The 12074-nt window shown below is 45.4% G+C and overlaps 1 protein-coding gene across 13 annotated transcripts in view; it reads left to right on the top strand.

The window, feature by feature from the left end:
* MTFR1L (mitochondrial fission regulator 1 like) overlaps positions 1-12074 on the top strand; it is a 19224-nt gene continuing 7150 nt past the window's right edge. For 2 of the 13 annotated variants that reach the window (XR_006286617.1, XM_027832986.3), the window contains exons 1-6: positions 163-343; positions 4012-4147; positions 4996-5082; positions 5861-5970; positions 7016-7227; positions 11678-11987. Coding sequence is in view for 11 of the 13 variants with exons in the window: in XM_027832986.3 (XP_027688787.1) it covers positions 4058-4147; positions 4996-5082; positions 5861-5970; positions 7016-7227; positions 11678-11987 (809 nt within the window). In the remaining 2 variants the exon portion in view is untranslated. Of the gene's footprint in view, positions 349-3699; positions 3912-4011; positions 4148-4977; positions 5083-5860; positions 5971-7015; positions 7228-11677; positions 11988-12074 lie in introns of those variants that run through there. The other 11 variants (XM_037881981.2, XM_043532403.1, XM_043532405.1 and 8 more) reach the window with 11 other exon arrangements.

Here is a 12074-nt window from a genome sequence, read left to right on the forward strand (position 1 = left end):
CGGCACTGCGCGGTGGCTCACGGGAGGGGGCGGAGTCGCTCGCTCGCTCCCCAGCAGTAACCCGCGCGGCGGAGGCGCCATGCGCCGGCTAAGCCGGGGGGACGCGATACTGCGCAGGCGCATAGCGCGGGGCGGGGGGCTGAGGAGCTATCGGAAGTATGTCGTGACAGCTGCCTGAGTCGGTTATCGCCTTCTACTTCCGGGTCAGGGCCTGATGGCTGACCGGAAGCGGAGGTGAGACGGGAGGAAGAGGAGGCGGTGCCGGTACCGGCGGGTTCCTCCGTGGAGGGAATTTCAGGGGGAGAGGTGACTGCGGTGGAGGTGCAGGAGTGGTCTGCGGCAGGTAAGGTGAGCGGGGGAGGGGGCGCGCAGGGCGGGGGAGTCGGGGGGCCGTTGGGAGGGGGCATGGGGGGCGCCAGGGCGGGGGAGTCGGGGGGCCGTTGGGAGGGGGCATGGGGGGCGCCAGGGCGGGGGAGTCGGGGGGCCGTTGGGAGGGGGCATGGGGGGCGCCAGGGCGGGGGAGTCGGGGGCCGTTGGGAGGGGGCATGGGGGGCGCCAGGGCGGGGGAGTCGGGGGCCGTTGGGAGGGGGCATGGGGGGCGCCAGGGCGGGGGAGTCGGGGGCCGTTGGGAGGGGGCAAGGGGGGCGCCAGGGCGGGGGAGTCGGGGGCCGTTGGGAGGGGGCATGGGGGGGCGCCAGGGCGGGGGAGTCGGGGGCCGTTGGGAGGGGGCATGGGGGGGCGCCAGGGCGGGGGAGTCGGGGGCCGTTGGGAGGGGGCATGGGGGGGCGCCAGGGCGGGGGAGTCGGGGGCCGTTGGGAGGGGGCAAGGGGGGCGCCAGGGCGGGGGAGTCGGGGGCCGTTGGGAGGGGGCAAGGGGGGCGCGCGGGGCGGGGGAGTCGGGGGCCATGGGGAGGGGGGCGCGCGGGGCGGGGGAGTCGGGGGCCATGGGGAGGGGGGCGCGCGGGGCGGGGGAGTCGGGGGGGCGCGCGGGGCGGGGGAGTCGGGGGCCGTTGGGAGGGGGCGAGGGGGGCGCGCGGGGCGGGGGAGTCGGGGTTATGTAGGAAGCGGGAGGTGTTTCACTCTCAGGTATTGCCTCTGCCACTCTGGGTTTATCTGTAAAGTGGGTGAGAGACTGAGAGTCCCAGGCCAGGACTGGGGGAGAGGAGGGTGTGAATACAGGACCTCGCTAACAGCACCCCCAGCTTGATCGTTCTGCAAACCTTTCCTTCTCTAGTGCTGCCCTTGCTGGGTTTTAAACAGCAGGGAGGTCTCCTCGGAAGCAGGTCACTGTCTCTCTCTCTCTCACACACACACACATTTTACATACGGGGAAGCTGAGGCACTGCGAGGTGAAGCCGATAATCAGCAGTAACGGTTGACAAGCCAGGAATAGAACAGAGGCTCCTGCTCTAACCACTAGGCCACAGTCCCTCCCAGAACCGGGACTAGAATCCAGGAGTCCTGGCTCCTGATTTGACACTGAACCACTTCATCACACTCCCTCCCGAGTTCATCTTGCCCAGTCTTTTTTAGTTGGAATTAAAGCTGCAACACTAATAGTCTCCAATTCTCTCCCTAACACAACAGGCAACTGGAGCATGCATGTCTAATTTTCATATCGCTTCCTCAGGGGCCCGAACAGTAAAATGCACTGTGTCATCATCATTAAATGTTTTTTTTAAATGAATACTATTAAAATAAAACTCCCCACTCAAACCAAAAAGGTCCCTAGCCCCACTTGGGACAAGGCTAGGAAAACAGATGAGCCTGGCTTTCTCTAATGGGCATATTGAGTTTCTTGTGTTTTCCACTGCATGCATCCGATGAAGTGAGCTGTAGCTCACCAAAGCTTATGCTCAAAGAAATTGGTTAGTCTCTAAGGTGCCACAAGTCCTCCCTTTCTTGTATCACTGTAACTCAAAAGTGAAGCTTGAGTGGTTTGTTTCTTGAAACATGGGAGGTTTCTCATCAATAGTGGAAGCAGCTGAGCTTATCCTGGAGCAATAGATGTCAATCTCCATACTGCAGTTGTCAATTCCTCTTTGTCTTCTCCCCCATTGATTACGCTCTGGGCTCCTGGGTACACCAGTGTTTGTACTCTTGTGTAAATAACATGAGCCAGGGGACAGTTAATGGTGGTTCTGTGCATGCTGCAGGCTGAAGAACACTTTGGCAGTGCCCCTCTCTGTCATGCGTAGTTATTTTTGGTTGACTGAGCTGTGATACTGTTAGCATATGTCACTTAGCTGACCTTGGCTCAGTATGGAGGAGGGCTGTCATGTCTTGTTTTCTCTACATGGCTGATGTTTATTTGTCCTTTGCCACACTTGTTGCTCTTGAGCCACCAATTTTGTGGTAGTCACTGCTGAAAAAAAGTGGTGATTTTATCACAGCAAACCTGAGGTGAACGTGTATTTGTATATGAAGGCACCTGGATGCTATGGTGACTGCAGATCTCATTAGAGACAGTTGCTTGCTTCATGAAGTTCTCCATGTAATTCATATAGTACTAATGTTACTGCAAGGGATGAAAGTGGACTACGGCAAATTAACCCTCTCCCATGAGAAATCAAGGAAAGGAAATGAGCTGGGGGAAAAAAATTCCTTTCAGACAACTAACTGCTAAATCTCGAGAGGCCTGCTTATGTTAGGGAGACATGTCATTTTAAATGCCTTTTTTGGCTTCTCTTTGGATCTTGGCAGTCAGAGCAGCAGCTTCTTGCCGCTGACCTTTGTCAGCATGAGACTTTCCCGTTGTTTTGCTGGCACTTGTTAAAACACCCGAGGCATGTTGAAAATAAGGAGCTTAAAGGGACACCATCAGCTGAAAGGTAGTCAACTTCAAAACCCTGAGTTAGATGTATTTCCAAGTATACACCTACCCCTGAGGGCCCCCCCCCCCCAGCCAATCTCTACCGGTTTTTAATCACATTTTACTAGTTTTAAATACCCTTCTCTCTGTTGTGTGAGAGATTCCCCCCCCCCCCCCCCCCCCCCCCCCCCGCCAACTCCCATCCGGAACTAACCAGGGGAACAAAAATCCTGTTAAAGGTACAAAGTTGACAAAACAGGAACCCCCCGCCCCAAACCTAATTATTGTCCTCTGTGCCCATCAGTAGAGGATTCTCTTTCATGGGTCTCAAGCATCCTCAAGGCCAGATGGAACCGCCAAAGCTTAATGTTTTTGGATGGTGTCGTACCCTCCCTCCCCCTTCCCTCCGGTTCCGCTACCAGTACGTGGAATGTTCTGATCCTGTGCTGGGAGCAGTACAGTGTTCAACTGCCTCCAACTGGCAGTTCCTTTGTCACTACCAGCAGGTGAGGAGCTCCCCTCTGACTGCTCCTGTGGGTGGGGGGGTGTGTGATTTTTCTGCCTTTGTTCTTTCCACCTTCCTGGGGAGTGTGAGTTTAGATGTGAGAGGCCTGTCTTTACAAAACCTTGCTAAACACATTTCCTGTCCCCTTTATCTGCCTGAAAACCTGCCTCGTTGGTACCTACCTCTAAGGAGCTCAAATAAGAGATGCCTCAACTTACCCACCTATCCTTATTTGGGAGGCAAGTGCCATGGCTAAGAGGGAGAAACTGCCAGTCACCATGGTAACTTCATGGCAGAGCTAAGAGTAGAACCCAGGAGTCCTAGCATCCAGTCTGGCTCTTGAACCATGTGATCACACACTCTCCTTGGTTCATTTTGTACAGTATTTCTCAGCTGGGATTAAAACTGCTTTTTGAGGAAGGCTGCCTGGTTACCTCTATTCAAGGTCCAGAAGTACTGTGAGTTCAGAAGGACAACATCCCACTTGATATTCACCTCAGCTGTTAGGATGGCAGAATTCCTTGGCCTTAGGGGCCTATCTTAAAACCACTGCATGCCCAAAAAAAGGGCCATGTTAACTACCCTTCTGATAAACGTAAGGCTCTTTGTAAAGTTGACTTAGATATTAATGTTAAATACACAAATGCAGAATTTGTCCATATCTAGGCTCATTGTGGGGTGTTGTTTTTTTTTAGTGAGAAAATCTGTGTTTTTCAAGGTGAAATAATATGAAGCTGCCTTATGTTTCTTGGCACTGCAATTTTCATCTCTGATTTAATTGATCATCCAGTTTGGGAACCTTCTCTACAGCCTGAGATGGAAACAGAATCAGTAAGTACAACATTTCTTTGAAAAATACTTAATTATGCAGAGCCAGGGGATCCCAAAACTCATTCTGCAGAACACATCATGAGAGAGACCGTCTCATTTGTCATCTCTCTTCCCAGTACCTCAACCTTTATTGCTTCTTTAAGAGCTGCAAGAATGGACCGTCAGTTCATATACTCACTATCTATTGGGTTTTATTATATATAAAATTTAGCTATTCTGTTTGAATTGTGAGATTACAAATCCATTAAGGAACTTCTTGGTATACCATAAATCAAGTGTTGCTTTGGCTTTCAAATGTATATTATAGGAATTGGTGCATTTATAGCCTGGTGATTCAATTTATTATTTAATATACGGGTAAACAATTTAAAACCAGCACTATCGGGTAGCTTAGGTCCAAAATACAGACTTTGGGTGTCTTAAAACATTTTTGTATCAACCATTAATAGAGGTTTTTGCATGAATTGAAAAGTAATAAACTTATTTGGATTTAAACATTTACCTCCAGAGTTTTCCAAAGTCTAGAAGATGACTATAAACAGACATGAAACTGACTAAGGAGGTGATTTTCAAAGGCACAAATACCAGTTAGGCACCTCACTTTCTTTCATTGGCTTTTATGGTTTTGTAGAAAGAAGATCCTAATTTGAAAATAAATATTGGTACTTGCTGGTACTCTAGTTAACTTTTTATTCTTTTAAAAATGGCTAAAAGAGGTGCCGTAGGTTTGAATTTAGTTTATATGGTGGCTCTTGACACTTTCAGAAATTGCCTTTTTAAAATCTATTCTTTATTTTTTGAAATATACTATAAAATGTCTTGATTCTCAGACTATCCCAATTTGGCAGAACAAACCCTGTGGCTCATCACGTAGTGTTGTCAGGAGGATTGGGACAAACCTTCCTTTAAAACCCTGTCCTAGAGCATCTTTTGAGGTAAGGGAATGCATGAGAGATTCTGGAAATATATACAGGACTCTGTAGTTCTTTAGCAACAGAAATAATTCTGATTCGCCATTCCTTCCCATAGCAAAGTAAAGTATTTTTGAAATTGGAAATGCACCACATGCAGTCAGTAGGGTTGTATAAATTATCAGTTTTAACAATTTTAACTCTTCCTAGTTTTGTAAATCCCTGAAATGATCAGTGGCAATCTGGGAACAACACGTTCTATACAATCATGTCTACAATCGGGAAGGAGCGTGAGCTAATGATTAGAGGGGACTGAGTCCAAACTTTTGGATCCTATTCCCAGCTGAGCCACTAACTGAGTGTGTGACCTTGGGCAAGTCACTTAACCTCTCTGTGCCTCTGTTTCCCAAACCATAACATGAGGCTCATGATACATGCCTACTTCATTGGGTGTTTGAGAGTTAGCTCAATAATGGTATTGCTTTGTAGCTGAAAAGTGGCGTTCGTGTGGATGCCAATTTTTTTCCTTTTTTGGCTGCATTTCAGGCAATAGTGAGTACGTTTTTGCAGGTTCATTTTCCAGTTTTATGATACATATCAAAAAAGCTAAGAGGACAGTTTCATAAACCAGTACATGAAATGCTGGGTGTGTTTATCTGAATCCATCTACGCTGGCTTTGTACAGCAAAGGCTCAGCTATGAATCTGATGCAGAGAAGGCTTCATCATCTTTAAATTGTACCAAACACATTAAACAGAACAAAACCATTATGTTTATTATAATGTCACTATGTTCTTCCTAGGTTCTACCAAACATTTCAGATCTGTATCTAAACGATGGACCTCCAGTCCCCACTCTGGCAGATATTGCATGGATAGCAGCAGATGAAGGAGAAACCTATGCTAGAGTCAGGTATTTTTTACTTTCTTTCTCTCCCCATATCTTTCCGTTCTTCCATTCTTCCTGGGTGTTTTATGAAAGATAAAACAGTAACTGATCAAATGCTCAAAATTTCTCATCACTTAGGCATCTGACCAGAACAACTCATTGATTTACTTTTTTTCTTTGAAAATTGTTCCACAGAGAGGAGAGGATGAGAAATTTTGGCCAAGGACACTAGGGCAAACTCTTACAGAAAGTGCCAGGGGATACTTAACGTTCAGCTAGAGTGGCTGGGCTCTTTGCTTTTAAGATTGTAACTGAAAGACCTCCACCTAGTAAACTACATGGTGCTCAGGGTATCTACTTCAGAAGGATGAAGGGCTGTCATATCCCTTCTGGGATTCACACCTAGTGGTATGGGGAGTCCACTTCTATCCATTTCACTTTTTGAAGTTCTAGGGAAGGCCACATTAATAATGTCTTGTGAAAAATGTAGGCCTTTTGCAGTTCGAGAAACTGCGTAATGGGGCAGGTGACGCCCCCATTTGCATACACTATCAAATGCCACTCCATTGTACAGAAATGTAAACCAGCCAGAAGAGAGGAATATAGAATCATAGAATATCAGGGTTGGAAGGGACCTCAGGAGATCATCTAGTCCAACCCCCTGCTCAAAGCAGGGCCAATTCCCAATTTTTGTCCCAGATCCCTAAGTGGCCCCCTCAAGGATAGAACTCACAACCCTGGGTTTAGCAGGCCAATGCTCAAACCACTGAGCTATCCATCTTCCTCCTGGTTAAGGCTCTAGACTGAAAGTTCGGAGGCTTGCATTTTTTGTTCCTGCATCTGCCACAGACTTCCTGTGTTGGGCAGCAGTTTTTGTGTAGTTTCTGTGCCTCATTTTCCTCCTCTATAGAACAAGGATAATGTCTACCTGCCACGAGTATCCTGATGTATTGTTTGTAAAATGCTTTGTAGTTCTTGGGTGGAAGGCTGTAGAAATACAAAACATTATTGCTTGAGTGGGCTCTGTTCCATTTGTGTGATTGATAGGCTTTTGTGCTGTTCTTCTTAGGAGTGACACTCGCCCATTAAAGCACAAGTGGAAGCCCAGCCCATTCTTTGTTATACAGCGAAATGCTTCAGTCCCCAACTTGAGAAAGCAGGAAGAGAAGCTGCTGGTCTTGAAGAAACCTGGTTTACCGGCCCTCAGTCGGACGACGGAGCTTCAAGATGAGCTGAGTCACCTGCGGAGTCAAATAGCTAAAATTGTAGCTGCAGATCCAGGTAGGAACATAACAGTCCTTCTTTTCTAACAATAAAAGGCTTGAGACAGTGAACCGTGATGATTCCACGATAAAAAGCAGTGAGTACTGGTCAGATACTTTATCAAAACATTGCCAGTATTCTGGCTTTTTGCATACAGATGCAAGACAATAGATGTTTTGTCGTCTTTGGACCCCTATCTCTAGCATGTGACTTAGCGATCTAATACAATATATACTTTTGTAGTGGTATGCATAGCCAAAGCTGTCCAAACAGCTCATTGTTACAACTACAGCTGAGTGGAGCATCGTAGGAGTTTGACTAGTGGGGAGATGACAACCATGCTGATCCTATTGCTTCCTAAGAGCTGGCAGTGGATTAAATGGAATACAACCATTTCCAGCATCCATGTAGTGAACATGAATGACATAAATGGCTAGAGTTGTAGTCAGCCATTGTGAATTCTACGTTTCTTCCTTCCCCTTGTTTGTGCAATGTCCTCTATGATGTCAGTAGAACGAATGGTACTGTTTGTATGTATTGGCATTTGTTTAATACGTTTAATATTTACAGGGGAGGGATAGCTCAGTGGTTTGAGCATTGGCCTGCTTAACCCAGGGTTGTGAGTTCAATCCTTGAGGGAGTCATTTAGGGATCGGGGGCAAAAATTGGGGATTGGTCCTGCTTTGAGCAGGGGGTTGGACCAGATGACCTCCTGAGGTCCCTTTCAACCCTGATATTCTATGATTCTAATTAGTACTACCAAAATCAACTGTAACTGTACTGGAGAGAGAGAGGTAGAGGGTGTTTTAGTTTCCAGACTGAGCGACTTCCATTGAATGAAAATGTTGGGGATTTAGTCTTGTCATTCTTGCCCCCAGGCCTGTTGTTGATGTTTAAAAAGGGTTGTTTTCCTCTTTCTTTGGGAGTGTGATGTAAATGTTCTGGTTTTTCGTGACCAGAGATGAGTACTAATTGTTCTCGGGCCAGTTAAGCTTTTTGAGAAGAGGCCATCTGGAGTTCACAGATTATAAAGCCAGACGGGATCATTGTGATCGTCTAGTCTGACCATGTGCACAACATCATCTTGAATTAATTCTAGCTGGTTGACTGCTGCCTGTCATAAACACACTGATTTTAGTTGTGTTTTAAGCTAAAAAAATGCAAGTAAATTTAATGTGAAAGGGGAAATTCCATCCTTCAGTTTGCTCTTATGGTCTAGCTTCCGCTGGGTGGCTCTGGAAATAAACAGGATGCTATTTTTGGTGAAACCCCGAAGTACACAGTGGCATCACATGCTTGTTCGTACTGCTGACCAGAGTCTCAGAGCCGTGCAAGACCACAAGTACCCTTGAGGCCTTGTCAATCTTACAACTTTAAAACCTTTTAAAAGTAGCAACTTGACACATTCCTGGAACTTGAAACTTCTCCAAAACAGCTTCTCTTGTAGGAAGCTGCATCTGTTATTCGTGTGCAGTGTACTTGAACTGTTGGTGTACAACCAAGGTACAAAGGCAGTGGTTATAATTTGGCTTTCTGACAATGACATAAAAGGGGGGAAATTGTAACTTTGTTACGGCAAAAAATGCGAAAGCCTTTTCCATTTTTAAATAAAATGCAGTGAGCTTTGAGCAGGGGGTTGGACTAGATGACCTCTTGAGGTCCCTTCCAACCCTGAGATTCTGATTCTATGATGTCATGACACTATCTTAAATACTGCTGTTTGTCATGGGAAATTGTGTAAGTGAAATATCCTTTATTCTGCAATTAAATATAGTTTTGCTTGTTTTGTTTTTTTAATTTAGAACCCAGGGCACTCTTCCCTACTCGACTACAGAACCAAATCTAATCCTTCAGGGAGAAGGAGACAGTTGAGTAGGGTGACCCTTTTATGAAAAATACCTTGTCCTAGGATCTGTCCAGAGTCATAGCTGTGACGAACTTACAACCTTATAAACAATATAAGCAATTGCTTATAGTTAGTCCTGTTACAAGGGGAGACACTTACTCATTACATCCTTAGACGATACTGGATTTAGTTTGAATGTTGGCCTCTGCATTTCAGACATGAATCTTATGTATTCGGTTCAGCCCATTTTAACTTATTTTATCCATCTCTAATATATGAGATGCCCACTTGGAATACATAGGATGTTTTTGTCTAGATCACAATTAATTTTTAAATGAGATGCGGTACAAAGTTGGCCATCTAGTGTATCTATATCCACTCAGGACAGAATTTGGCCACAAGTTCATGGGTCACAGTTACATGCACAGAATGCCTAGGGGAGAGCTTGTGTGAGTTTGTTTTTTTCAGATGTGGAAACTGAGGCAGAGAGGTTCTCTGGGACAAGACTACACCAGATGAGAGTGAAAAAGCTGCCTTTAGAACATCAGATTCTTGATTCCCAGGCTTGTATTCTAAGCAGTGGACATGCTGCCTCAAAAGTAACTGAAGGCAGAATTTGACCCTTAAAATGTCAGTGTACACTACCTCTTAATCAGCTATTGGTACCTTTCATTCTCCTTAAGCCGTACGGCGTCAGGAACAGCTTTAGCGCTTCCAAGTTCAGTAGTAAAATGGGGGTTTAATAATAGAATAGTTATGGCTCTTGCTCAAACCACATGAGCCTTGTCTCATCCCCACCCTCTCCCTATGCCAGGTGATAGTATATTTTTGTGTAACTGCCTACCCTGGTCCAGTCATCATTTTCCAAAGAGATTCACTCAATGATTTCATGCATGTAGGAATTGTTCTTGCTGGTTATTTTGCTAGGAAACTAGAGTATTTTCCATGCCTTTGGATAGGGCATGGTGCATTCTTTCTTAGAGGCAGACACACTCTGACATGGGTGTGATACTATATCACAGAAGATTAAGAATTTTTCCAAACTCTTCCAAGATACTTTGTGGTCATATTTAGGTTGCATATGTAGAACAATAATTACTTTTTTCTTGATCTCTGGCCCATTTGTACTCTTAGAAAAAGACAAAGCACAGACGAAGGGGGAAAGGCATTAGCTGATCTGTATGGAAAACAATCCGTAATTTAACACAGAATGTACTGTGCAGAGGTCAGGTAGTTTAAGGGAAGTACATTTGCATCTTGTCTATTAAACCATAAGGTATCACAGAACATACACACTAAAAGGCTGAAAGAACTCTCCAGGGGTGGGGGAGACCGTGAAAGTGAAGCATGTCCCCTCTTTGGAAAGACTGTTACCCTCATTCTTCCTCCTTCATGTAAGATCCAAGAGGAGCAATCTAATTAGAAACACAGACTGGAGAAAATGTCTTGAGAGCAAGATGTCGGATCAGTCAACTAAACTGTTCAACTCCCCTTAATTAGAGGAAGATGATGACTGTGAGCGAATCAGAGGTCTACATGGGAAACACTGATCATGTGTTTCTCCCTCCCTGCTCCTTCCCTAGCAATGTGACCAGGTTTGTCAGCTCGCTTATAAGGGCTTTTTGCAAAGTCTACAGCATATTTTGATTTCAGTACTTTGGAATTATAATTGAGAAGATAGTTGCAGCCAAGTAATCTGATAATCCAAGTGCTAACTACCGTTCTCAATCTCCTTTTGGAGGTGTTGGTGGAAAGTAATAGGTACTGTGCAACTGGCTTTATCTACATCAACAAAATGACTCTGGTCGCTGGAAACTGAAAGCGAGTCTGTGTAGTTCTGTAAGCTCCTTTCTGACATAGAAAAGGCCCTTCTAGAAGATGCGTGTACTCTAATGTTAAATAAAGTAGGGAAAAATCCAAGATCCGAAAAGGCATTCATATCAGAGTCAATATTTAAAATGCAGGAGTGCCTAGTTCCCAGTCCTGTGTTCGTACTGTCATGTGTAGAAATGGCTGAGATCCATGTGTAATGGTTTTCTGAACAAAATGGAAAGGAACGACTTGGTAGAGGCATTGTGTAAGGGGGACAGCCCTGGTTAAAGGCCTGGGATGGTGCTGTAGGAGGAAGACCCTGGATTGGAAGAGGAAGAATGGCCTTCTGCTTAAGGAATTCGACTGGGACCCAGGATACCTTTGTTCTGTTCCCAGATTTCACAGATGTTTTGTTTGTCCTTAACTATGTAACTTAATCTCTGTGCCTGGGTTTCCCACCTGTAAAATGGGAATAATGCTTCCCTGGCTCCCAGGGGGCTTGTGAAGATAAAGTCCATCTTTGCGAGATGCATGGTAATATAGTGATGGAGGCTGTATGTGGACCCAAATTTGTAGACAGAAGCATGGTATAAGAGGCAGTGGGGATGAGCGCCGTAAGGGAGGGGCAGAAGGGCTGTAGGAAGCAGTGGGCATGTGGAGGGTAAAAGGGAAAGCCCTGGGCCATGTTTATTTTTGCATCACTTGCGGGAGGTTGGCCAAGATCTGAGCTTGATTTATATTTTACTGCTTAGAAAAATAAGGTGGTTTGGCACTAGTTTACGTATCCACGTTTATTGTTTTCTTTTTCAGCTTCCGCTTCATTAACGCCAGATTTATTATCTCCAGGAAGTTCAAATGTATCTTCTCCCTTACCTTGTTTTGGATCCTCATTCCAATCTACAACTTCCTTTGTCATTAGTGATATCACAGAGGAGGCAGAATTAGAAATTCCGGAGCTTCCATCAGTTTCCGTGCTTTGTTCTGCAACCTCTGAATGTTGTAAACCAGAACCAAAGGATGCTGACGAGGAAGATTCTGTCTCTCTTTCGAAGGCCAGCAGTTTTGCAGACATGATGGGCATCCTTAAAGACATTCATAGGATGAAACAGAACAAAGATTTGTAAGTGTCTCCTGAACCTCTTTTATTTTCTGCGTGAATGTTCCTGTCCTTTTTTTTTTGTTTGTTTGTTTTTTTGTTTCAAAGCAT

This window comes from Chelonia mydas, chromosome 19, assembly GCF_015237465.2.
Source record: "Chelonia mydas isolate rCheMyd1 chromosome 19, rCheMyd1.pri.v2, whole genome shotgun sequence".
Taxonomy (NCBI): domain Eukaryota; kingdom Metazoa; phylum Chordata; order Testudines; family Cheloniidae; genus Chelonia; species Chelonia mydas.